The 26,433-nt window shown below is 47.8% G+C and overlaps 3 protein-coding genes across 8 annotated transcripts in view; 1 reads left to right on the forward strand and 2 right to left on the reverse strand.

The window, feature by feature from the left end:
* Nucleotides 1-26,433, reverse strand: part of LOC144138354 (exportin-6-like) — a 130,547-nt gene that overhangs the window by 38,052 nt on the left and 66,062 nt on the right. The window lies entirely within an intron of this gene.
* Nucleotides 6,202-15,632, forward strand: LOC144138948 (large ribosomal subunit protein mL62-like; the record flags this gene model as incomplete). The annotated part of the gene is made up of 5 exons (XM_077671460.1): nucleotides 6,202-6,250; nucleotides 6,615-6,674; nucleotides 6,739-6,821; nucleotides 8,167-8,342; nucleotides 15,035-15,632. Coding segments are annotated over 5 exons (456 nt in total), but the record flags the coding sequence as incomplete, so codon positions are not given.
* Nucleotides 16,262-26,433, reverse strand: part of LOC144138355 (chromosome-associated kinesin KIF4-like) — a 34,495-nt gene continuing 24,323 nt past the window's right edge. For 2 of the 6 annotated variants that reach the window (XR_013315872.1, XM_077670596.1), the window contains 2 exons: nucleotides 22,150-22,272; nucleotides 18,164-18,302 (listed from right to left, as the gene is read on the reverse strand). Coding sequence is in view for 5 of the 6 variants with exons in the window: in XM_077670596.1 (XP_077526722.1) it covers nucleotides 22,150-22,272 (123 nt within the window). In the remaining variant the exon portion in view is untranslated. Of the gene's footprint in view, nucleotides 18,303-22,078; nucleotides 22,273-22,310; nucleotides 23,585-26,433 lie in introns of those variants that run through there. The other 4 variants (XM_077670598.1, XM_077670595.1, XM_077670594.1 and 1 more) reach the window with 3 other exon arrangements.

Below are 26,433 nucleotides of genomic sequence, written 5' to 3' on the forward strand. Positions count from 1 at the left end.
TTTAGCGCAAAGAAAACTGCAGGTACATTTGAGGCGAAATATGCGTAATCAACCGGCAGTGCCCGCGTTCATTTAATTAGGAACACTCGTTGGGTTGGTTTTTGCGATAGTAAGCGAAAAAAAAGTGGCAGTGCAACGCCGAGTCGTGCGGGAGGGAAAGCAAGAACAAAAAGAACAGAACTCCCGCTGGCATAGTTTCCGGCAGGGGCCCCGCGCGAGCACTGCGAAGGTGGGAAATTTGAAATGCGTAAGGTGGTAGCAGTGAGCGATAACGACGCTACAGCCCATAATGGCAAATCACTGCTCTGCACTTCCGACAGCTTTCACATTGAGTGGAACGGCTTTGATCTTTTAGATAGCTCTGTGGCATAAGCCGCTGCTCCCATCGGAGGATTGCACAAAATGCCATGAAGCGGAAGGGACAATCCGGCTGGCTGGCTGGCTGGCTGCCTGGTCCGCCGGCCAGCGAGGAGCATTGGTCGAGCTCCGCTGGGCATGCTTCCCCTACAACTGCCGCGCCCACGAAGGTGTTGTGCACAGGTTTGCTCCAGCAAGGCGCACTCTTCTCAATTTTGGTTTCAAAATCGCCAATTTTTGCTGGTCGTTTGTGCCATGTGTGCGCGTATCTCTGCGGTCACATTTTTTAGGCAGACTATGGGGAAATGGGATTTTGAAGAGGTAGAAATTTTCGGTGCTGTGGCCTCTAAAGTTACAGGTCGAGCCACCACTAGCTGCTATGTACACTATAATGAACTGCTAACGGCTAAAGAAATGACACCTTACGTCCTTTTAGAAGGTCCACTCCACTGTGCTCATTGATGTCGTCCTGTCCAGTAATTGTCAAATGCACACTAAGTGCTTCAAGAAAACGAGCGCTATAAACCAGGACAGAAAAAAACGAAAGGGAATCTGCATTGGTTCGTGTGTGGCCCCTATTTTGTCTGCCATTTGTCTTTCCAGTTGTGACTGGCGGTTGCACGATGAGGTAAAAAATGACGTAGTTCCTAACGTTTTTATATACGTGGATGGCTAACTGATTGTTTTAAGAAAGCGGGAATCTGCAACCTACCACGAAAGTGTTGCGCAGGTAGGTTTTGGAGTCCTTTAGGCAGGTAGGAAACAGCCTGAGTTTCACTCATGAGCTTCAGAAAGGGCAGAACCTTAGATGTTTAGATATAGACATCTGCATAGCAGAAAACCACGTTTGCTGGATGTACTGTCCACGTGCAATTAAAGGGCTTCTTCCTTTTGGATCGCTCATTCGAAAACCGTGAAGAGAGCGATTGCTATATCGTGCTGAGAGTGTGCCCTCACCAAATGGTGTGTTCACCGCATGCAAACCAAGTTCGATGCCCAAATGTCACGACTTGAAGAAGCGGGTCATCCTCCAGTCTAACTCGCTACTCAAGAAAATGAAGCACTGGCACTCGAATCGTCGGGTGACAAGTGAAAAGAAAAGTCGACCCGAGGTAGTGCCTTATATGCACAAAGTGGCCCATAATATAAAGCCTGTGGCCAAGAAATATGGTGTGCCTATTGTGTTCTCTGCGCCATGCAAGTTGGCGAGCCTGTGTAAGCGCATCAACAGAGAAAGAAGGAAAATTTGTTGCGATAAGAAGCACGGTGCGCACTACGTGGACTACCATGTTGGCGTCATTTACCAAATTCCGCTCACTTGTGGTAAGGTGTACATCAGACAAACTGGTCAATGCGTAAATGACCGCCTAAGGGAACACGATCTATACATGAAGAAGAACGCTGGGTCGCATTTTTCCCATCACTGCCACAAGTGTGGCAATGGATGCCTTCTGCGACTGACTGAAACAATCATTATAGGAAACAGTCGTGACACCGTGGCGCGAGAACTGCGTGAAGCGTACTTCATCCAGAAAAACAGCGCAGGCTGTATCAGTGAAGCATCACTATCACTGTTTTCGAATGAGTACCGGGTCCCAGACAACATGAGATAAAAAGATGTGATTGTTGTCTTCAGCAGTGGCTACTCTGTTTTATCGTATCTTTTTAGATCTCTTATTTTTTTGGTGATTGTATGCGTGTTTGTAGACAAACTACTTATACCCCTGTCTTTCCTTGGAATAAATCAGTTGTTAGTAGTGCATCTGTTTCGTCGTTCTTTGTTTTTTCTACCCTGGTTAATAGCGCTCGTTTTCTTGAAGCAATACTGCCATGAACTATGCAATGGGTTTGTTTGTTTATGTTTTGTTTTTACTGCCCGGCCGTGTTATCTGTGTCCCAAGCGAACCGCGTGTTCCATTCTTTATTTTTATGCCACACGGGTTATCTCATTCTGATAATGAGAGCGTTTCGCCCTAACGTCACTAGTCTAAAATAATCTTTTTTGATCTACAATGTTCTGGATGTAAGTCGACGGTTCCAGAAACACTCGCGCCAACAGATAAAAGCCTGCAGAGCAGACACCGCAATATTCAGTTAGCCGACAGTAGCCTGCGCACGTCACTTCGTTGACTGCTGCTTCGCCACCTCTGTATTCTTTGAGTTGTTAGGGGAGCACAAGTTCGCTCCAATAAACTTGTTTTTTCTTCAAGCCAACTTCGTCATCTTTGGCTTCGTGACAATATGCACCAACTAGCCCCACAGCACATTTCACACTAAGTGCAACAAACCTGAATGTATTGAAATTACAAACGAAGGCCTCTCAAAAAAAGGGTGGTTTTTCTTAGTTTAAGTATCCGCAGCACTATGGCTTGTTGCAAAGCAGTTCCATTTGCCTAGGCATAAAAAATAGACAAGTTTACAAGAACTTTGGTTAACCCAGACGATTCACGGATAAAACTTCGAGCTCAGGGGCAAGACCAAAACATGCTGAGTAAGACATGCTGAATTGGCATGGAAGATGTTGAGGCACTAACTAAAGGATGCGTGGTGCAGAGGATGAACACCAGGTGAACCAAGCACACGACCAACCAAGCGAGCACCAAGGAATGAGAAGACAAGTACTGCAAGAAAAAGTAGGAGCAAGGATGCAATTACGAAGTCCTTAGGGACAAGGATGCAGCCTTGGGGGACATTGAGAGTTACTGGGAGTGACCGACTCAACTTGCTATCATTTGGTCGGAGAGATCTCTGCTATGTGATGAACTGGGAAAGATCTCTGCTATGCAATGAACAAGTTGATGATAAAAATGATGAAGCTCAGAAATGCTCAGGTCCTCCGCTAATCACGAGCCTATTTGAGCAAGTGACGTCATTGCGCCAACTATGGAACTCAGCGGCTACGCTTCGCTTTGTCAGAAGATGAGGTTCATCCGCGAAGCTTTGACTGGCAGCTGTAAAACCAAGGCCCATTTCTTAAGCATGCTTTGTGCCTCGCACTTCTCACACAAATTTCTAGCACAGTCAGATTAACAATCTAGAAACACTGCATATATTTTGCAATTACATGAGTGCACTAGAATTCCAAATGCACCATTTGCTTCAGTACTCAGCTAGAACACCCTCACGTTAACAATGCAGCCTGTAGATAATTTGTACTATATGGGGTTCACACTTAGAGGGAACATGGGAGAATGTGGCTGCCGCTACTACTAAGCATCGTAACGACATCGTAACATCGGAGCTGCCGCGTGTCGTCTGCTACTTGCGTGATCCTGGCGCTAAAGAAGCAGTCAACCTTTGTATTGGCTGTGAGTGAGCCGGAACAAATATTCTGCTTGTCGGCACATGCCAGCGACTACAATTGGAAGAGGTACCAATGAGGCCCTTTTTTATGTCTGCTGTTGAAACGCGGCACTTACTGAAATAATCCGGTCAAACATACTGCTACTGGGCAAGCAATGAGCGCATCAGTGGTGTTCCTTTGCTATCAATGTCATGCTCAAGAAACAGAACTCTAGCAGGTGGCCGCAACTTTTAACCAGGCTGCCTGAAGTTATGGGCATGTCTATGCTGCTACAGTGTGCTCCGAAAATCGTGGCGATAGCGCAGGCTGCAATGCAGAGATGCACGTTGTAGGACTGAACAGAAATTTGGTCTTGCTTTACTGCACCAATCATTGATAAGTACAAGAAACACTAAATCATCTCAGTGCCACAGGACGTGTTCTCGTTGTTCATGGCCCTCGCGATGTCGACAGCTCTTTAGCGCCAGCTGCACACAAGTAGTAGACGACGTGCAGCCACCCCGATTAACGTGATGTGGGCGATGAATGTATACTTTCCCGTGCACTGTTTCTGTGTGGCGCTGTTAGGATGTTCTGGTAATAGCTGCAGCCATGCGCTCCCATGTTCTCTCAAAGTGTGAACTCCATAGAATGAACCCATGGCGTTCACACTTTGACAAGCTCACACTTTTCACGCTTACAATGAACCTGATGGAGACAGAGCACTATGCTCAAAATGGCAATCCATCCTATCCGGTTACAATAGTTACGACTAGAAATGCTAAGATATGCTAATTAAGCAGAATAAATGGCTTTGTTGAGATAATTATTGATGTTTTTTTCTTACTCTTTCCGAAACCCTTTTTTCTGTCTTGCCCCAATAATTCACCTTTATATTCCACTGAATTACAATGACTTTTGTGGTACGACCACTGTTATTTCACTTAACGCTAATTACCTGAACTAAATTATCGCTCTGCCAGCTCAACTTAAGTCATTACCATGGGTATGTAGATTCCTCAACTGTTGCTTTGCAGTTTTAGGCCATCGTGAGCTTGCCAGAACCCACATAACACGACGCAAATACATGCAAAAGAGACAAGCCTTTTACAGCATTGGATTATCAATTAAAATGTCCTTGTATTTGTTACCAGTGCTAACATGACCAGCAGTACGACTTGAGAGTTTACAAAAGTCGCCAGAAGTTTGAACAACAGATGTAGCCGCAATAAAATTAGAATTTGACAAGTCGATGTAGTTCTGTTACTTCACTTAAAGCTATAATCACTCCGGGTAATTAGTTGCTTTGTAAGCACAAGTAATTACCAACTGTATACGGAATCCTAAACTGTTGATCTACATTTTTGAGTCATGGTGGGCTCGCTAGAACCCACAGAACACAAGGCAAGGAGGAAATAACAAAGGGCTTGCGAAGCAAGCTTTTCACAGCGCAAGATTATCAATTAAAATGTACTTGCATCTGTCACCAGTGCTACTTAGTTGGTAGTAAGACTTTAAACTTCACAAAAGTTTTCAGAGGCTTCAACGCCGCAACAAATGACAAGTCAACAAGCATCAACAGAGCACTGCAGTCACGGCATAAACAGTTCGACGTTACCCATGACGTTACCTATGGATCTTGCTCAGACGGGACGGCAGCTTTCATGCTCCGGAGAACAGCACGCACGGCTGGAAGCGAAGTGCCACTACCTCCATAGGAGTAGGATGGCACCATTTCCGCCGCACAGAAACACGACCTGTGCTTGGCGATCGGCTCCGTCGTTGCACTTCAGTATCAACAGGGGATATCACCCGCTACGCCCGCAACACGACACTGACGGTACACAGCCAGAGATCACAGTAGTAAGGTAGTAACGCCGGCGTTGGTACTAGCTACAGAGTACACACCCGTCCTCAGAGTTTCACCCTTGAGAACAGGCCGGTACCAACGTTTGGGGAGTTACTAGAGCCACTAAGTAAGCTGGTATAACAACCGAAGCGTAAACAACCACGTGCCTAGGTGCTAGTCCGAAAACAGAGAAGGGCGGGGTCGCAAAGCAGCAAACAAAGCCAATGCAGCCGCAACGTAAAAAAATAAAAGCACCCTCAAACTGAGAAACACTAGGCAATTTTGTCACCGCACATAACGAGTAGGGTGAGTATGTGGCGACACGAGCGCCATGATGGATAGTGGCAGAGTCGGCAGCAACCACAGGCTGCCGCCGCATGCTGCACTATCTCAGTAGCAGCCACGGTCGTGGATTGTGTTCATGTTGTTTTGAGTTTGTGATCGGGACGCTTTAATTTGGTTGTGACTGGAACAATCAAACCGAAACGGCTCTTAGCTAGCCCGTGAACATGCATGGGCTTTACATGGCTGCGATGAGGCCTTGCCGGCTCATCTTGAGGCGGAGTGCGGTTGGCAATGCTCGCATCTACGGACCGCAGTTCTCGACAGGGTCTCGCACAACTGAGCCAACGGAGCCTGGCCAGCAGGTAACACGCGCCTAGAATTTCGCTGAAACAACTGCTGATTAGCCTGATACTGGCTGTGTTCCTCTTGTCAGCAGGCAAAGGACCAGGACGAAGCGTTCCTAGGCATACCTTCAGGTAAGCACGTCTGAGAGCAATATTTAATTTGATTGCAGGAACTAGTCGCGATTTCTCGCGCGGCTATGTTTCACGGCTAGAAGGAAAGTGAGGAAGTAAATACAAGTTCTGTAACAACGGCTGAAATGAAAAACGAAACGCAGAAAATAAAAATTGGTTGCACGCACTGGCAATCACACAGTGCGAGTACAACGTAATGCAACGTGACGTTTTGTTTTGTATGCGACAAGTTCCATTTAAATCCAGTCTGTTATTCTGTGTGAAAACGTGCTTTACACCTAAACTGCGGCTGCAGTTCGATATGCGATCTTGCCTGCGATTTTTTGCACTTATCTTATGGATATCTTTGCTATGCCGCTTCTAGGAGCGCTTTCCATCTCCTGCTGCCGAAGCAGTGGTCCTGGTGGTCAGAACGTGAACAAAGGTAGATGCTGGTGGAAAGAGAACCACTAGGCTGTTCATGTAGCTCACCTCCTGGTAGTGCGCAGTGAACAGCAAAGTGGAGATCCGCTTCCATCTCGAGTCTGCCGCCTGGATACCCACTGAGGGACGACACCGAATCAGAAGCCAGGTATGAAACCCTTACCACAGCCAGCCTCGAAATTTTGTTTGGCTTGAGAGAGAGAGGGAGAGGTTTGAGGGAATGCTGCCCATGAACATGCTATTTGATTGCAAATAAGTACGTTTTTAAGAGCTGACGACTCATATTCGCATGTCCTGTAATGCATTCACATCTCACTACTTATTTTAAGGCGAAAGCCTTAAGCGCTAACCACATGGAGCGATTTTTCCAGCGACGCGATTAGGATCCGCAGTCGCAGAACCGAAGTCGCTCGCCGAGGCAACCACATGACAGCGACGGCTCGAGCGACTGAGCATGCGACTGAGGATGGCGATTTCAATGTTTCCGTACTGCGCATAGTAACGCACTTGGTACGCTGGATGTTTGCAAACATTTTTTTTGTTCATTTGTCATAAAAAGCATGACTAAAAAGTATTACGCCTTTCTACCTTGCTTTTTGCACTTCATCGCATCTCTAAAACTGGTTTGGGTTAGCGATAGCGCACGCTTTTCCTTCTGCGCCTCGTTTCTCGGCTCCAACATGAACACCGTGAAGAATTCGCTTTCTTGACGTCCTTTTTCCCACACGGGTCTCACCCAGTGTGAGCGGGAGCCTTCTTGCTTCTGCTTCAGCGTGTACACAAGCTTTGCCACGCAAAGCTTTCTTTGCCGCTGCACCGCAAACGTCGTCTGCGTGGATTTGCAAAATCTTCCCCCCGTTCTCTTTCAAAACCGGAGGTTGCGTGCTTACGTAGGGGCTCTCCTATTGGCTAGTCGCTGAGGCCACTTCCGGGAGGCGAGCGACTGTTTCTGGCGGCCCAGAACTGAGCGATTCGATGAGCGACTTGGTCCGCGGCGAAAAGTAGTTCGTCGCTAGTCGCGTCGCTCCCCAAGTCGCTTGCGAAATCGCTCCATGTGGTTGGGGCTTTAGATCCCTCTGTTTCAAGCACGCACATTGTAAGGTAGATGTTACATCGTAGAGTATGTGTCTAGCTTTAAATTTAAAAACTTGTCGGCTTGCGCATACATATGCGCATTGCACCCCATTATGTCGTGGTTTATGATGATCAGCTCCTCACTATTGTGAACTGTGAGAGGATGAATGGGACGATCAGTTCTGCACCTTGTGGGAGACAGGAGGCCTATTTTTTTTTCCTGCAGTGGCTACACCGGTGTTACACTAGTGTTACACTCAGTGTAGCTAGTGCAGTCCAAAAATAGCACTAGTGGTGGATAACCCTGCCCGTTAAGGAGACAGTGGGGGATAGTTGAATGACACGAAGTTGTCAAATTCATATTGTACGATAAAACGACGGAGTGATTTGATCGTCCTGCACATTGCTTGTTGGTGCAGTGGGGACACCTGGTGAACAAGCAGGGTGACCTGGTGTTGACCTGTGACGAGCGCCGCAGCCAGGAAGCCAACAAACAGCTTTGCCTCGACCGACTGCGTGCACTTGTGGAAGAAGCCTGCCGACCGCCACCACCTTCCGGACCAGATGCTGCCACACAACAGCGACACGCGGAAAGGTGCGCTTACGTCATTGCGGATTGCCGGTGTTACAGTCCTCAGATCTTTAGCTAGTTTGCCGTTTGGGACAGCTTTTCATTACTTCTAGCCTCGGCGATTTTGACAGCGACCAGAGCCTCACTAGGTTGTCCTGTTTGCCCCCAATGAAGAAATTGTCCTGTTGCCAAAACATGTTTTCCACTAGCAACATCAAAATAAAGAGCGACGCAACAGCGAACGACTGTCTTGCTGCCGAGTGATGCTTATTTCGCCCTTATAAAAAGGGCTTTATGAAGCGTTTTATTTATGTAGACCGAACAGTAGCTGCACGGCAAAACTGTTGCAGCTTCTAATTTCAGCAAGTGGAAATCTTGTTTATACTACAGAGTTGGCTTTAGCTGGGGGGGCGTTGGTGTGTAGATCTGAAAATGTAATCAGAAAGTGTGCCAGATACAGTGGAACCCCTTTCATATGTTTTTCACCGGACCGGGAAAACAAACCGTAACAACCAGGAAAACGCAGCAGTGAGGAAACCTGCGAAAATGAACAAAAACAATGTATCTTTGACTTGCAACCATGTATTTCTGCAACTTTGGCTTTCGAACCTTAAAACACTTGAGAATGTAAGATTGCCGCTTTTTGCTATCACTGAAACACCATGCGTGGCAATGCAAGGTCCCTAGCGATGTTGACTCCCTTCTGCGCTGGCTGCTTGTCTACTGCATTTAGTATGTCAAGCTGTCCTGAAGGGAAAGTGCCTCCCGTTTTTGCAATGCCATCAAGGCACGACAAAGTTCGCAGTTGCGAGTTCAACGGTGTTCTCAAAGCTTGAAGCGCATGATGACGACGAGAGTGCATGCTAATCGTACGGTGGTGCTTTATGGCAAACACACACTTCCGGCATTCCAAAGGGAAACTTCCTTTGTAAGCGCAGTGATGATGGTGATAGCATAGAAAACACAGGGCCATCTAGTGGTGACAGATCGCACCCACATGCGGCTTCATGCAGTCAGTTCCGTAGTCAAGCCAGGTCAAGGCTCGTCAGACGTCAAAATGGTGGTCCGGGCATGTTGCCCGGGCGGTTTCAGAGTGTCAGATTGCGACGAATGATCCCGGAATGTACTCTAAACCACGACGTAACAGTGAGGATTTCAATACTTGGGACTCTGTGTGAGGTGCGCCGGGACTAGACAAAAGCAATGTAGCAGCTGGGAAAACGCAGCACTGAGGAACGTAAGAGCGGGGTTCTACTGTACTTACCGAGTTTACCAAAAACCACATGTTCAACACCCTATGAGATTTGATTCGAGCAGTTTGTTCTGCTGGTTGCCCGTAGCCACCAAGGCACTCACGCTTGTTAGGTCATTTCCACGGTTGTTTGTTTTTGCAGAAAAACCTTCAATATAGCTTCTATGGGCTGTATTCAATAGCGAGGCGTGCATGCAGGCAACCATGTGAATGCGCCGTCACTGGTTACGTCGGGCTCCGCGAGATGGCAGTACTTGTCCGTGTCCATGCTAAGCGCATGATATGCGTTAGACATTCCAAGCTCTAGCCCGCCGATCGCAAAGTAATGCCTCGACTCAAATGTGAGTGCGATAAATAACAACTCTGTTGGCACCACCGTTTAGAATCGGGTTTAAAACGAATAGACGACGCACGCCGGTGTTATTTTTGTTCTTCGGCGTGCGGCCGCAGTGGCATAAGCCGCGCCATGTTTGTGGCGCTTCGGCCATGTCCGTGGCCATTTCAGTGTTGCCAAATGAAGAAATTGACAGCTAAACTTTTCAATGAATACCGGCTATACGTGATTTCAATCACAAAAGTTAAACCCATATCCACCCAGTGTGAAGTCTGCTGTAACAGCGCAGCTGTGGTTGTGTTGTGTCAGCTGAAGTGTTAATGACTGCGTGCCCGACAACGGCAGCGTCATCGCTGTGCGAATTCTACAATTCACCTAAAGGAGAATCGCCAGCTCAACTTCAGCGGTGGGAGGCTCCCGTGCGAGACCAGTGCCCCTTCTATCGGTGGATCTGGGAACCGCCGGCGAGGCAGTTCCCGGGCTCACCAATGGAAGCCGCTGGCGAGTCCGGGAACCTGCTCTTACCCCTGCCTGACGCACGACGTTCAGCAGACGGACGAAAAGGACAGCTCCACTTTAAATTTGGCAGCTATGTCTGATTCAGCACAATTTCAACTTCACTAAGGCTCAAAATGCTGCGAATTTAAGCTGGATCACTCTAGTTATTTCCAAGCAAGAACTTTCCCCTTTAAAGTACATTACGGAGGAGAGTGTACAACGCGCCAGAACGAAGAGTCACAGCTTGCTCCCATTCGCCACAGAGAACACCCAAGCCAGTAAATCAGATGGTGCTGCATACACAAGATGGCACCGGCCGTGGTGAAATGGTGTGTTCTGGCGTGGAGCCACAGTGTATACAAGGGGTGGTGAATGGCTGGGAATCGTGTTGATGTGCTCTTGATACTAAAAATGTTGGACGCATTACTGTGAAGCAGCTTGGCAACCATTTGTGGTCTGCGTCTGCGTGTCCTTCCCAGCAGATTTGATTGTAACCATTATGCTTGTGAAGAGTAAATGGTTGCAGCAAGGATCTATAGTTCTACAAGGATCTATAAGGTTCTGTAGTTGAGGTGCACTCTTTGCTGGTAGGTTGTAGCACATGGTGGTTTTCTTTTGTTAGTGACACGACGATGAGTTACAGTCGAACACGGATATATCGAACTCCAAAGGGATCGCGAAATAGTTCGATATATAAAAAATTCGATATAAAAAATATGGGCTTTGAGACCTCACCTATGGCGAACGACCACGTACCGATCGGCGCATTCAAGAATGACAACTAATTCCGAACTAACGACGCAACAGAATGCTTTATTTGCGTGAAAAGAAATCGCTGATCTTGGCCTGCTTCTTCGTCCTGTACATGGAATTAAAGACGCTGGTCTCGATCTTCTCGAGGCTATCCAGGTGTGACAGCCCAGTTCCTCCCATGTCGCCGCAACTACGTAGAATCAAGCTGAACGCAGCCGTCAGTTCACCGGCGGAGTACGATCGTGTAGCCGCATCCACGTCCGGACGATCTTCGCCACTCGAGCTATCAGCCTGGGTTCCTGCAATCCTCGTCACCGACGCTCGCAACAGCCTAAACATTGCTGTCAGCGTTCACGAAGTCGCCGGCAGACAGTCTGGCTGGAACAGCAGCCGGGAAAAGGGACGGCAGCTCGCGAAACGTGTCGTCCATGCCCTATTCGTCGTCGTCGCCGTCTTCGCAAGCTTCCGAAAGTTCGGCTGTCACGAAGCCTGCCTTCCGGAAGCAGTTGGCCACGCTCTGCTTTACGCTGTTCCAGGCACACCTCATCATGTGTATGGCCCCCAGCTGGTCAACTTTAAGCTCGGTGCCCACGCGGAGGTTCATCAAAAGCCTATCGAGGAGTCGCCTCCTGTACCCAACCTTGAACGACTTAGTCGAGCGGTCGAGCGGCTGCAGCCTGGCTGTTGTGTTCGGAGGCAGAAACTTGAGCTCGATGTTGTCGAGCTCGCACGTGGTTTGGTTGGCCGAGCAGTTATCCATGAGAAGGCAAGCATGACGCTCCGACACCCCGGCTTCTGTCCCTGTCGGGTTTCGGCGAAGGCACTAAGCGACCGCGGAAATCGGGGGTGCAGCGACTGCCGAAGAGCACCTTCCAGCTCGTGCGGTGTTCGATATACCAAATGTTGGGAAAAATACCGTTCGATATAGACGTACGAATTCCTATACTTTTACACATAATTTTCAAGGGGATAATTCATTAGTTCGATATAGACAATAATTCGATATACCCGTGTTCGATATATCCGTGCTCGACTGTATTTCTTTCTTTTTTTTTTAATGTGAAAGGCAAACTGAGGAAAAATACACAGGAGGAAGGTCAACCCTGAAGTGGTTGGCGTGAAATTGGAATCAGCGAAATTTTAAAAATGATAAACAATTTCACACGCGACACAAATGTGCCGACATCAGAATGAAAATTACTAGCTAGTGTAGTCACCACCAAAGCCATTTCTGCTATCCATCACCACAGTTGGAAAAACAAGCCAAAACATGCCGAAGAAAGAAAATGCAGGGAAGTCATAAAAATGTGAATAAGTGAGAACACTGAATATGAACAGACCTAGGTAGTTATGTACGTACCTATTAGGTATGGTTATGGGGCAACAGAAGTGAAATCATAAAGATAAGTTTTTTGTCTTTAAAATAAGGGGAGAGACCAAGGGCCGAGACGTCCCGGTGATGTGATGGTGGTTCTATTAACAAGATGGCGGATGACAGAAAGACGAAGCAGCTCGAGCGAGAGCTGCTCCCGCATGATGAAAGGCACCGATGATGATAATCTATCTCATCGGTGCAACAATGATGACCCCTATAAAGTTTCTACAGTGTCGTTTAATAGCAAAATAAAAGTAAACAATGCAGGTAAAAAAAAGTATAAGCATTAAGATATTTTTCATGGAATTTATCACCTCATTAAATAACCATCTGTTCCTTCGTCAGAATGGCGTGACCACTTTCATTTTCTTGGGCAGCTTCTCAGGGCATTCAGTGTTTTTCTGCTGTAACCTGCATCGAATGGGTTCTACTCAACACAAAAAATCCCAGGCCATCTCCACTAACGAGAAACCTGAGGAGGGGCGAAGCATGCAGGGACCATGCAGTCAAAATACAAGTTTGCTTTATTTGAAGTATTTAGTGTTTTTTTTTATTGCTGTCAGAGCTAGTCCGGCAGCAAACGCTTTATTCACTGAGAAATTAAACATTTTAAGCCAAAACTTCGATTCTCCCACTAAATCATGCGTTTTCGTGGCATCGACAACGAGATATCCAGAGCAAGGCCTTAGAGGTAAAGATAGCCTGTTGACCAGGGCTGTCACCATCTCACAGGCGCTTGTTGATTATCTTGTTTATCGCCCACTTTCGCCAATGGCGGTGCAGTACCATTGAAATGCCGGTGTTCGCACTTTGCTTCTGGCCGGACTTCAATACCTGTTGTATTTTTATTACAGTTCATACTACCGTAATTGTTCGTTTTCTAAAACGCAAGCTATGACTCGACAAACCTGGTCATGTAAGTGACCATGCCGCTTGTCTCAGTTGGTGAGTGTTGTGTCAGAGAAGTACAATGCGTCCGACGGCTGTTTTCGGCACCATCAGCTGCCAAAGTGCCGCACTAACTGCTTCGGTGTTTACATGTTTGTTCGTAACTTTAATGTTCACCCCACAATTCTTGCAGTTATAAAAGGAATGTGCCCTAAATTTAAGCGCAAATAGCTCGTTCGGCAAGCTTATGAACCCCGCCTAAAATGCGTTTGCCTTTGCCGGCCTCAGCCAATCGCACAGCTGGGCACATGACATCATAGTTTCTGTTGCGGAAAATGAACTAGTGGGTCGCAAGGCCATTCCCTTTTCTCCTAATTACGTAGTTTATTTGATTGAGGTTTTTGTTAGGAATGGTGTCAGTATGATTCTAACGAGGCAATCTTTCGAATGAACCAAACTTGCGTTTTGTCTGCTTGGCCCCTTTAACTGTATTCAAAGATTGTAAGTCTCTCTCTTGCAACACATCACACACTGATTTGGCACTGGAGGATGGCCTGTGGGAGGAGCAATCGCGCGCTTGCTGAGGCGGTGGCGCCCTCTTTTGCGTTGAACTGGATTTAAGCAATTAAATGAGAGACAGACTGGCCATAAAGTTGTCTTCGTGTCACACACTACCGCATGCTAAGAAGTATGCTAAGGAGTACCGCAAGGTATTGGAAAACGAGTGTCCTGTCCCGGTGTGTTCTTTTAGTACACGTTTTTGCCCATGGAGATGAAACATTCTGCCGCGAGGCATTGAAAAACGTGTGTCCCAGTGTTTCAGTACCGTGACTACATGAAACGCCAACGACATAAGACGGCGACAGCCCAGGCCCCTAAGGAGCTTCACCCCAAAAGAGAAATGCCTAGCGAAAGTCACTTTTGTATTGGCCGCTTTTTGCCTTTGTCGTCAAAGGATGACCCTGGTCATGCATTGCGTCTGCCCCAGCGCTTTACCATCCTCGATTCTTCTAGCATTGGCTGGAAATGACGCTGGTATGATGAGATTACCACACGAGAAAAAAAAAGTTTGCTCAATCGATTTAGTTTTCCAGCATTCACACTGCCCATGCGCCGTCTACTGGGACTTTTTCTTTTCGTTCTTAGAACAGCTGGAGGAGACATTTTGTTTTTGCATTTACTTTTATCTCGCCTGCCTTCAACTTTGTGTTTACCACGTTTTTGTTTAAAAAAAACAACCGTACATCAATTTTTAATTTAGAAAATGCTGCTACTATCAGTTATGTACTTATGTTTTGTTTCAAATATGCCTAATGTTTTCTTTTTGATGAATAATGTTGATATGAATGACGCACACCACCAGTTCCAGTAGCTTGGAAGGTTTTGCCTGTAAATACTTCTTGTTCAAGCATGCTTTAAATTTCTGGCCCGGCAAATGAATCCAGTGACAGACAGATGGACCAAAATTTTTGCATTTAGACAGCCCAAGACAGAATATCGCCAAAAAAAAAGCAACAGTTTGCTTTGAAGCATACGCTGATATTTTTGTGTGGTGCATAAGAGGGGTCGAAGTTGAGTTTGTTGTGGAATGGGGTTGCCTTGTGTTTGCACTGCAGGCAGGCCAGAGCTGCTGCCCGGAGGATAGAGGAAAAGCGGGCTCGGTCCCGGTGGCGTCGCCAGAACGAGCCGTCCAGCCTTCACTAGGTCAAGCCTATCCAATCCCGTTCTTCCAATGCAGCAACCACTGCCGTCAAGCCATTAGCTCAAGTCTGTATTTCGAGTGACACCATCCACTCGTCAAGGAACCACTGAGGATAGAGAAAAAACACACTCGATCCTAAAGGTGTCGGCAGAACAAGCCATCCAGCTTTCTCTAGGTCAATCCAATCCAGTCTGATATTATCCAATGCAGCAACCAGTGTCATCGAGCTTCTGGCTGTTTCAGGAGCGGTACCATCCACTCGCGAAGAAAGGACTAACGACTTTTGAAATTACTTCTTGCTGCTTCGCTAAATTAAAATATTTTTGTTGGAGTCATTGTAGTCTGTTTTTGTGTGCTGGTCTGCAAATATTTCTTGGTGGTGCAATTTGAGCTTAACGCTGTCTGAAAGAATACTTCCTAGCTTTGTCAACACTCAGATGTCAGCAGGATGCATGGTTGCAAGTTTTGCACTCGTAGAATGGTTCACCTTTAAGGTGAAAGCCTTAGATCTCTATGGCTTATAGAACGTTGGAGTTACAGATTAATTGATTGTAGGGTTTAACAACGCAACGCAGGCGATGAGGCGTGCCATAGTGAATGGCTCCAGATTAATTTTGACCGCCTGCGGATGTTTAACATGCGCCGAAATCTCGTACACGCGGGCGTTTTTGCGCTTCGCCTCCATCGGAATCGAACCCACGTCCTCGTGCTCAGCAGCACAACGCCTTAGCCACTGAGCCACCGCAGTGGGTGCAGGAGGTACAGAAACGTGCTCAGAAAAATTGCAGTGCCCTGGGAAAGGGAAACAGCAGCCGCTTCATTCCACATTGGTTTGGGTGACGATGCACCAGGCAGCCCTCGCATCATTCCGTACGTTCATTCCGGCTCTAGACGTCTGTTTCAGGGCCGATGGACGTATCATGCATGTCCGTGAGACGTCCAGATTTAACACCTATGTACGTTACGTCGGAAACTGGATGTATTTTGGATGTTCAGTGAAAATTTCCAGAATCGCATAACGAGAAGCGTGTTCCTGCAACGAATACGAGGCCGCGCAAGACCAACGCACTACTGGCAGACAGGCACACATGAACACATGGAACTTGTTTCACATGTTTCATTAGTGGCTCTTAATTCTTATACATCCTTCCCCAAAGAGATCACTGCTGGAGTAAGTGAGGTGCTTCAAAAAACTAAAAAGAGTAAGCATAATTTTAGAAATATGCAGATGAAACTTGAATTGTACAAGTCAGGGTGTTGATGTACACAATGTTTTTAATCTAAAAGCAGTGTAGCTTGTTCGTTTTTGGCTTTTATATTCAATGTAAGCCATTATTTGACGGTTTGTAGTAAGTTTGTACGACCACTGGCAGATGTTATTCATACTTGTACATCTGTTTCTACATGTCCACTGTAAGTCCGAAAATGTCCATCCAAACATGGACGTACAGTGGCCGTCCAAACTGGGCAGTGGATGTTCGGCTGTGTTTCGGACATCCCATGGACGTCCGTAGTTGCTTGGGTAGTTACGGACAGGGAAGTCCAAAAAAGTACGCCACGGCGAAAAAGGCTAGGGCAACTTGAAATGCTGCTTTGTTGTTGGCGCCGTTGAGAGGAAGCGGCTATGGGTGAAGATGCGACAGTGCACCGACGAGGACAACATGAAAGTTCAAGAGAAGGTCCAACTAGGCTTTCGCCTTCAAATATTAGAAAGTTCTAAGCATTCCTCCCAATTTTTTTGCAGCAAATGTTCTTGCTGCATTTATTAACTGTAAGTCCGAAGGTAAAACGCATGCAGCCTAGGTAAAACTTGAATAAAAAGAGTCCGAAGGTAAAACGCATGCAGCCTTAGGAACTAGCCCGAGTTTGTACAGTACTTGTTTCGTCCGTAGGTGGCTCGTCTAATCATAATTTCCAGTAGTTCGAAAGTAGGAACAACTATAGCCTGTGCCTCCTTCGGCTATATGCAAGAGAAGTAGTTAGGTATTACATTACAGCTGTGTTGTCATTTTTTAAAGAGAGTTGATACTGTTGGTGGCCAGTACTTCCACGTGCCTCTCGTCAATAGTTCACTCAGTTATCGCTTAACTCTGGTCAAAATAAATACTAAATTCTTTTGTATTCGTAGAAGATGAAGCACGGTTTTAATTTACTTTAGGTCTAACCGTCTACTGGAAGGAGCACTGGCCAGCGGTTAAAAACAGTTAAAAAAACTTTTTTTGTCCCACATTCCTGGCAACTAGTTCCAGGCGGCAATAACCCAGAATGCAAGTTCTTTTTGCTGCGCATGCGCACAGTGAACTAACTGGCGTCCTCTGGAAGGAGAGGTCAACATTTTTTGCTCGGCCACCAGACGGCGCTGTAAGCGGAATCCATCCCATAAGTCTGTCCTCCCCAGCTCGTCACCAGCTGTCTGCACAACACAGAAGTCAGATCACCGGGCGGGCAGTCCAATTCACGTAATGGTCCACGTCTGACTGAAGCGCGTCGCATCGTAGGCGGCCGCCGCCGACACCGCCGCTCCGCCACCGTGCTCGAGTACGGCGGCGGCCGCAGCCTTGCGGTGGTGTGCCGCGCGGTTGGCGGGGTGCACTCTGCGAGCGGCCAGCAGCCACCCGCAGCAGGCGTTTCGCAGTCTCTGCGGCCGGCAGAAGAACAGCCGCAGCAGGCAGAAGAGGAACCCGATGCCCACCAATGGCGGGCCCAAGCCCATCACCGTGGGTCGGGACTCCGGGTTGCCGAAGCGGCCGTACGTGGCCAGTAGGGTAACGGCCGACCCGAGGAAGGCCAGAAGCGCTCCGAGCAGCAGCAGCACCTCGGCGCCGAGGGTGTCTCGAAGAAGCTGACCAGGAGGAATCAGGAAGCGCGCCTTGCTGTGGCGGGTGCCAGGAGGTGGACAGGCGATGCTGACCTCTGTCCAGTCGGCCGCGGGCGCTGCCGCCTCGGCGACGGGCAGCTGCAGCGAGTTCTGCTGCTGCTGCTGTTGCTGCCGTAGCTGCTGCCGCTTGATCATGATGTCGCGGAGGCGCCGGGCCACGGGCGTCAGGGCGGCGCTGCGCATGTTCCGGAAGGACTTGACGGCCAAGGCCACCGTCGGGTTGGTCAGGATGGGGTCGTTGGGGTCCAGGGGCTGCGGTGGCGGCGAGCCGCCCGGCGCCGGAGACGCCACGGCTGCGCCTGCGCTGTGTAACCACCAAGCGGAGCGTGCGGTTCAAGATTACAATGATTGACTGTTAAGCTATACAATGTGCACGGTCCTCAACACCCTCTGGACTTGTGTCTGGGCATTATTGGCCCCTTCCCTCATCGCTTACCTCTTGCGACATCGGGCCGTCCCTTCTCAATAGCGATTGTTCGTTGCGCAATCCTCTCACCCGCCCCCCTCACCCCTACATTTCATATCGCGCGGGTGGGGGATCACTTATGGAATACCCCTCCCTCTCTTCTCCCAAGCCCCTTGGGCAATCCTGCGCACAAACGTCATTTCATTTCCTTATCTCATTTTCGTATTTTGTTTTTGCGCATTAATATTCCGATTCGGAGTGTGAACAGTGCGCCGACGAGAAAAAGGCGGAAAAGTGGATAGGGTATACCGGTCAGAAAATTCTGGGTGGGTGGTGGTGATTTATTAAGAAAGCACGGAAGAGAACTGGGGATATTGTTGAACCCAACGGAGAGTTTACCCTCATACAACCCAGTCCAGGGAAGGGAAGGGCGTTTCAGGATAGGAAGAGAGAAAAAGAGGGAAAAAGGAGTTGAGTGGGGGACAGTCTATGTCGAGTTCGTCTCGTTCAAGGCTCGACGGCTACAAACGATGCACTAGTCATGTCAAAACCAGGAAGTTGAGGAGGTGCTGGAAGACCTCCCGTCGGAAGGCGTCCGAACCCGTTGCAAACAGCCTAACATGAAATCTCTTGTGGCTTGTTGCGCCTAGGGTTCACACTGAAACACAACCCCCTCCCCCCTGGCTACGCCCCTGTGAGGCACTGTCTAGCGCTGACTACGACGAGCAGTGCCAAACAATCGAGCAGCCACATGCGCCGTGGAGACGAGCCCTGGGATAGGCCGGGGCATCCCCCGCCAACGTTGCACACCCCGTCGTAACAATCAACGAAAATAATAAACCTATTTTTTTAATCTCCCGCCAAGTAGAGCGAGCAAGTCACAGCAGCCCACTTCATATGTCCACTTCCTCTCCTGTCCTACTCGGATAGGTTTGGTGAAGGAGTATTGCTAGCGCTGTAAAAGGCAAACTATCTATCCTTTATATCAACACTGGGGTGGATTAAACGGGTGCGTAAATTTAACCCAGTCCACGTCACTCTGTCTCAGGTGCGCTACGAGCACCGGTTTGCGCCGTTCAACAGCATCCTGACGCCGCCCCCGGTGCCGTACGCCCAGTACCGGGAGATGACCGACCCGTACAAGTACCAGCCACCCCCAACCCCGGAGGACATGTACCTGGCGGCCTGCAAGTGCTACTGGACAACGTGCCGGACCTCAACAGTGAACTAACCAGTGTGATGAAAGTGGCCAAGACTAACTTCATTGTCGTCAAGCTGCTGCTCAGCGGACACAAGAAGGACTCCGCCAGCTTGCCGGAGTTCGACTTTAGCCAGCACAAGAACTTCCCCATCATCAGGATTTGAAGGGCGTACGGGCCACTTCTCTTCAGAGCTTTTGCCCATTGGTTCAGTACAGTGGTGTTGAAAAAAAAGTGTCTGGTTATTTAACAAAGAACTGTCCAAGACATCGGCTACCGTTTGTTCAGACTGGTTGGCGAGAGCCAAGCAGTTCAGGTGGCAGCGCGTGGGAAGCAGCACATTTGGGTATTTTAAGTGATGCAGTTAAGCTTTCAAGCAATGGAATGTTTGAAAACTTGCTTACCTTCTGTAAGCATTTAGTTAAAGTAAGGAAAAAGTGCAAGCAATAAAGGGGGGAACATTGCACTTTTTGTGCCACTGTTCACTAAAGTAAAACAAAAAAAGAACACTGCACGCCAGCAGTCTCTTTGTGCGAGTGGCGAGACAGAAGTTGCTGAACACGAGCTGTGCTTGACATAAACCATTAAACAAAAGCAAAAAAAAAAACAACACTGAAATGAAAGTGTTAACCCTCATTTTGTAGTTGCATTGTGTAGTATGCTTACAGCCTGTAATTGCACTGCGTAGAAATGAGTCAAAGGCATCAGTTCATTTCTAAGGATTGAATAGAAAGAAAATACCAGGCAGCATTTACAGTGGCCTCCAGTACTGCAGCGATGTCAGACAGGCTTGCAGTATGGGCTGGTACCAGCAGGTCTTAAAAAATGAGTAAAATTTCTGCCAGTTCCACTCAAGTTGACTTTTCGTTTCGACCGCAATTTATATAGGGTATCTGTGCTGATATGTTGCGCAACGCCCTGTGAACATATTGTGTCACGTAATTGTCCAAGTACAGGAATGGGAATGAATTTTCTAGTGCAAAGAAAGACCCCAAAAATTCATGGGGCAGGGTTTTCGGTTGCATGCAGTCATTTAAATCTATCTTCATTGTTATTTTAATGGGTTGCAGAAACGAGCGAAAGGCAGCAGCTTGTCACTCGTTGTTGAATTACACAGCCCTTACACAGTGTGCCTGTCAACCAGCAAACGCCACATGCTAGTCTGTTCAAACTTGGGAGTTGCTGCTAATTTCATTCGTTGACTGATGTGGGCCAGCTAAACTCGTTGATGTTGACATCTCACTGCGAAAAACAGCTAAAAAATGATGGCTATGCTGATGTTTGAGGTTTTTAAATACACTACAGGTGTGCTGGAAGTGCCAAGTTCAGGATTGGGACAGTGCTCATGCTTGATATGCAGTGGGTACTAGTGGCACTAAGTTGCCAGAATGTGCTTGCTATTTGCAGCTATTGGCCGTAATTTTTACTTCGTACACTGTTCTGTTGCTTTGTGCACTGTTGTTTCCAGCTGTAAATAGCATACTGTAATTAGCAAGAGAGAGTCATACAATGGAGCCATTGGGCAAAAGTCATTGCTACAGATGTTTGGGGCAGGGTTAGGAGAATACATTTCATTATTAAATAAATTTTTTTCACACGTGCCCTTGCTTGCTTTATTGAGAGCTGTGGTCATAATACACAAAATTAAGGACATATTTGCTCTTACAAAAAGCCCCTGCTATACGACAGGAACACTGCTGCTTCACGAGAAAAATAGCGTTTTCGGAGCGTAAAACGAATTCGCTGGCAGCTCGCAGCGTGTTGAAGGCACAGACAACGCTGTCAAGTATATTTTTTTATCCCAAATGAAAAATGAAAGGGCATCACTTAAAACACTAACCCGAAACGGTATTGCCAACAGCACCCTAGAACTTTTGAAATGGAATTTTTAGGTCTACCAGCCATACGTGGCAAGCTAGCAACCATGACAGAGACCGGTGCGGCAACGTCCTTTTAACTGTACGCGAGATTATGAGCTGTTTTAAAAACCTACCATTCCACCGATCCCTATCCCTGGCTAAAACAGCAATAACCTGCAGTGCACCTCGTAGATATTGTTCCCCTATGTAAAGTAACAAAGTAGAAATGCTGGTTTATGGCAAGCATAATAACATGCTATGCTAAATAAGGTAAAAGTAGGCTTAAAAGTAGTCCAGCTTCTTTCACGAGAAACAAGGCCAATCGTACACCTCAAGTTTGGGCTTGCGGGTGTACGATGCGAATCGGTACCTGTCTTTGTGTTCGCTTCAACCACGTCGAAATGGAGAAATTGGGCACACGCCGGCTCACAAATTCCTTTCTGGGTAAACTTGCAGCAATAAAACATAAGTTGCAAATAACTGCAAAAAAATGTTTATAAAAGTGATAAAAAATCGTATTTTAGGAAAGCATAATGCTAAAAGTGATTTAAAAATCACATTTTAGCGCGTCACACAAAATGTGATAAAAATTGCATTTTAGCACCCTGTTGATGAGTAATGGCGATGGAAGTTATATACAGGAAAAATATGCTGATGAAAATAGTTGAAACCAATGGAGGTCCCCACCTATAGGGTGACGATGTTGGCACACATGAAGCTGTCGAAGAAATTCTTCCCAAGGCCCTCCACCTTCCTGAGGTCCTCAAAGGTGTCGAACTTCCCTCGGAGAAGCCGGTGTAAATACAGCATCTGAAAAGGGGAGAATACGCAGACAAAAATAAAGGCACACAGGGACTGTAAGGCAGATGCTACACTCAATTTCAGTCTGGAACCAGCGGAAAAAATCATGCACTCCTCCGGAGATCTAACGACGACGATGGTAGAACGCGAAGCTTTGTCGTGATGGATTCTTTGATTGTCCAATTCCACGCTGCGAGTACCGTACTTACCCGATTCTAATGCGCCCCCTGAATCTAACGCGTACTCGATTTTCCTGGCAAAAAAACCTAAAAAACTTACACCTCCGATTGTGACGTGCACGGAACTTTGTGACCCAGAAAAACGAATGTGAGAGAAGCGGGCGATTTACTTCCCGAAGTAATCTCTCATCTTACTGCTCGTTGCTCTTCGAGAGCTCCTTGTCGCTTTCTGCTGACTACAACGTCTTGTCCTCGGTGCCGTCAAGCGCGTTCGCGATGCTACACTACTGAACAAACGTTCAATCATGGTCGATGGGATCGTGGCCCACACGTGGCACGCCAATCCCGCGAGCTTCTCCAGAGAGGCACGGGTCAGCCGACCGCTCGTTTTGAACGCGTGGGAGCCACTCGTAAGCCACTCGTGGAAGCGGTGCACCTTCGTTGCCGCTGCTGCCATTGCTGTTATCAAGCGCGCAAGTGGAACGATTTGATGGTTTGTGTGAACGGCGATAAAAAAGCCTAGGCGCCTAAGAGCTTCCTGCGTCCGAAACATGGATGGTCCGAAAAGTCGTTGCTAGAAGTGGCTAAAAGCTTTGGCGCCATCTTGAGATGGCGATGACAATGGGTGGGACAAAACTTCCGCTGTTTCGGCAGTTTCAGTTTCGTATCCTATTCTAACGTGCATGCGACTTTTCGGCCAATTTTTTTTTGGAAAAAAAAAAAAGTGCGCGTTAGAATCGGGTAAGTGCGGTATGTGCTACTCTGGAGGTATGCACCACTGCTCTAGAATGCCCACAGCAACTCTTGGGTGTGCACTCTGTAGGCCCCACGTTTGGGCTTGGGGTGTACGGCGCGAATCAGTACCTGTCTCGGCGTTCACTTCAACCATGTCAAAATGGAGAATTTGGGCATACGCCGGTTTCATAACGCGAGGGACCCAAGCTCGATTCCTGCCATGAGAAGCGTTTTTTTATTCACTTCACCCACAATCATTCATCATTTAACTTGGCTTTCCTGCAGGGTGCAATGGCAGCAACTTTAGCTGGAATGCCAGGCCGAGATCAGACTTACTGACCCTACTTAACAAGAACACAGGTTTACAGGTTTTATGCGAAGCCAGTGCACGTTGTCCTCGAGCTGCGCTGTAAAGGAGGGTTACAAAACAAGAGAGATTGTGAGGTGCGCAAAAATCGTGTACACACAGGCCTTTGTCTTCATTTCGACACGCATAGTTCATAAATGCATTTTGCCACCAACACTGTCAAAATTATGGAGTGGTCAGACACCGCGTCATCACGCACTTACGTGTCTGAGGAAAGAAGGGATGGGAAGGGAAAAGGGGGCGAAATCAAAGAACATTACTGAGACATCACGACTCCAGGAAGGCGCATTAGGCAGAAAATAGGTGCCACTCAAGTTGGCTGGAGGAGGAGTGATGTTGGGCCTGTTGAATGAAAGCCTCTCCTTGACATTCAGAGAACTGAAGGCAATGCTTACTTAACATGTAAGGTGTCATATTTAACATTTCAGCAACTCGTCGTCTATAGCTTTGAAACGTCGTCTGGAAATGTGGCGCTCCGGCCAATCCTGTTCTGTCGTCTGCGCACAAGCGAGATAGAGAAGGTAAACTTTATTCTGCAAAAGAAAAGAGAAAGTAGAATGTAGCTGGATTCCTTGTTTCAAGATCCCATGGAAGTTTGCTGCCTTCTCCGCGCGTGCCACCAGCCGAAGTGGAGTTTCACTGCTGGAGCTGGCCAATTCCCTCTCCCACTGCTCATGGGAAAATTTTTTACTTTTGAGACATCTGGCAAGAGATTTTCGAGAGCTTGTCCCCCACTAGTGCCCTGTGCATAGCCACTGTTATCACTCAAGGTGTCATCTGTACGACAGATGGCATCAGATCCAGTGCTGAAGTCTTGACTCAGCGAAGCCACAACTAGAAGAAGGTCAAGATTTTCGTCTGGGGCTCCCATCATGATTGGATACGCCACAGGTTGTCCTTGGGCTGTTTTTTTTTGTTATCGCACATGCTTTGTCATTGTCTACCGTGCAGATGTGTGCAGCAACAAATAAAAATGTCAAGAGACATCCACTCGAATTTACCACTTTCCTGCCCACGAGAAAAGCAGTGATTTTGGGTATTCTAGCAAAAAAGTATTTCCCGCTGACAAAAAATAAATATAGTATAGGAGTATGGTGCGAGGGTACGGTAGGAGGGTAAATTTTCTTTACAATGGTAACTGTTTCAAACATGAATATTTATGTGAAAAAAAGAAAAAAGCTGTACGGAAAAATTTTGTGACAAACACAAAAATAAGCAAAAATCTTTACACACAAACCAAAGACATGGCTACAGAATTGCAGGCGGCAGCAAACAGCCTCTCCACCACTCCCCCCAGCTGTCGGCCTTGAACTGGCAACCGACAAGCACAAAAATAAGCAAAAATATTTACACACAAACCAAAGACATGGCTACAGAATTGCAGGCGGCAGCAAGCAGCCTCTCCACCATTGAACAGAATTTCTCTTGGTCCACAGTCAGCACCAACCACCTGCCAACATGCATCATACTATCTACATCGTCGACACACCCATTGCCTCACACTGTGGCCGTATTCGTCTGCTAGGCATTCCCCTCGTTAGCCACAACAGCGCTCGACAATGCAGCTGAGCAAAAACTGGGGACCGATGTTTCTCTCACATTTCCAACAAATTTGGTGGCGCTAATCAATCGTCGTGTTTCACGCTCCCAAGGGCAGTAGCCGTCGGTTGTCTCACTCATGGCGCCTCAGCTTATGATTTCTCTTCGACTCGCAGGAAGCACTGAGCTGTCCTTTACCGGGCTATGCCTTGTACGACCACTGGACTTCCAGGGCATACTCGCATTGATGCTCTTGAATGGGCTGCTTTGGTCCTTGCGACGGAAGAGCTCCTTGCGGAAGCCGTACAACACCACGAGCTTCGGCAGGCCCTAACTCCACAGGGGACTGCACTCTGTGCCTGGGACGAACGTATACTTCCAGTGCATCCGCCAGCTTCACCACCCTCTCCTCCTTGGCCCTGCCTGCCTGTTACAGTTGCTCACTAGCAAACCAGAATTCCCTTTTCCCATCCAACTGCTCATGAAAAGACGCTTCAATGCATCCTCACAGCAAAATTGCCGGATGAGGTGGATATTTTTATGAATGCCAGCCTCTCCCCTTCTTACATGGGCCTGGCCTGGCGCTTCTCAGCTCGACTGGACCTGGACGGCTCCCTCACGCACCACGCACTTAACTCGTCCCCTTCAGAAGCGGAACTACAGAGCATCCTTAGCACAATGGATCATGTAACATTCACTATTCACATTCTTACGGACTCTCACCAAGCCCTTCAAGAGCTGCACAAGCCCTTCCCCAATCACCCAACTGTGCATGGAATCCAGCACACGACCACCACCCCGGCCCGCAATGGGGCCGCCACCCGTTTGGCATGAGTGCTATGTCACAGGGATCCGGATGGGGCAACCAGGCTGCACATACTGCAGCATCCCCTGGACGACCACGCCTCGCACTCGTTCCCCTGCCCTTGCCTTCAACTTCACCACGCACGCCAGGCATGGAAGTCCCATCCTTCTTCCGTTAGCGCCCCTTAGTTATCTGGCTCTGGCTCCCCCCATGCCTCGCTCTGCGGAAGTATTCGTCGACAAAGCTAGGGCCAACGTAGCCCTCACACCCCACATCACTAGAAAATGGACTCGCAACGGGGTCTTCACCTCCTTACTGCCCCCACTGCCGGATAACCGGATTCGCCACCCTCGACCACCTAATCGGCTGCTGCTCTGAATTTCCTCTGTGTCTGCCTATCCTCCACAACACTGCGCCTCCCGATGCCTCTCAAGATGACCGCCCATTTGAAAACCGTAATTTTCTTACAGCCCTTGGGCTTTCCGGAGTAGAGAGCAGTCTCCCAAGATTACTGCAGACCTGGGTTTACCCCAGTTGTGAAAATT

The sequence above is a fragment of the Haemaphysalis longicornis genome, unplaced genomic scaffold (assembly GCF_048455015.1).
Source record: "Haemaphysalis longicornis isolate Haplotype H1 unplaced genomic scaffold, Haemaphysalis longicornis Haplotype H1 scaffold_5, whole genome shotgun sequence".
NCBI lineage: Eukaryota > Metazoa > Arthropoda > Arachnida > Ixodida > Ixodidae > Haemaphysalis > Haemaphysalis longicornis.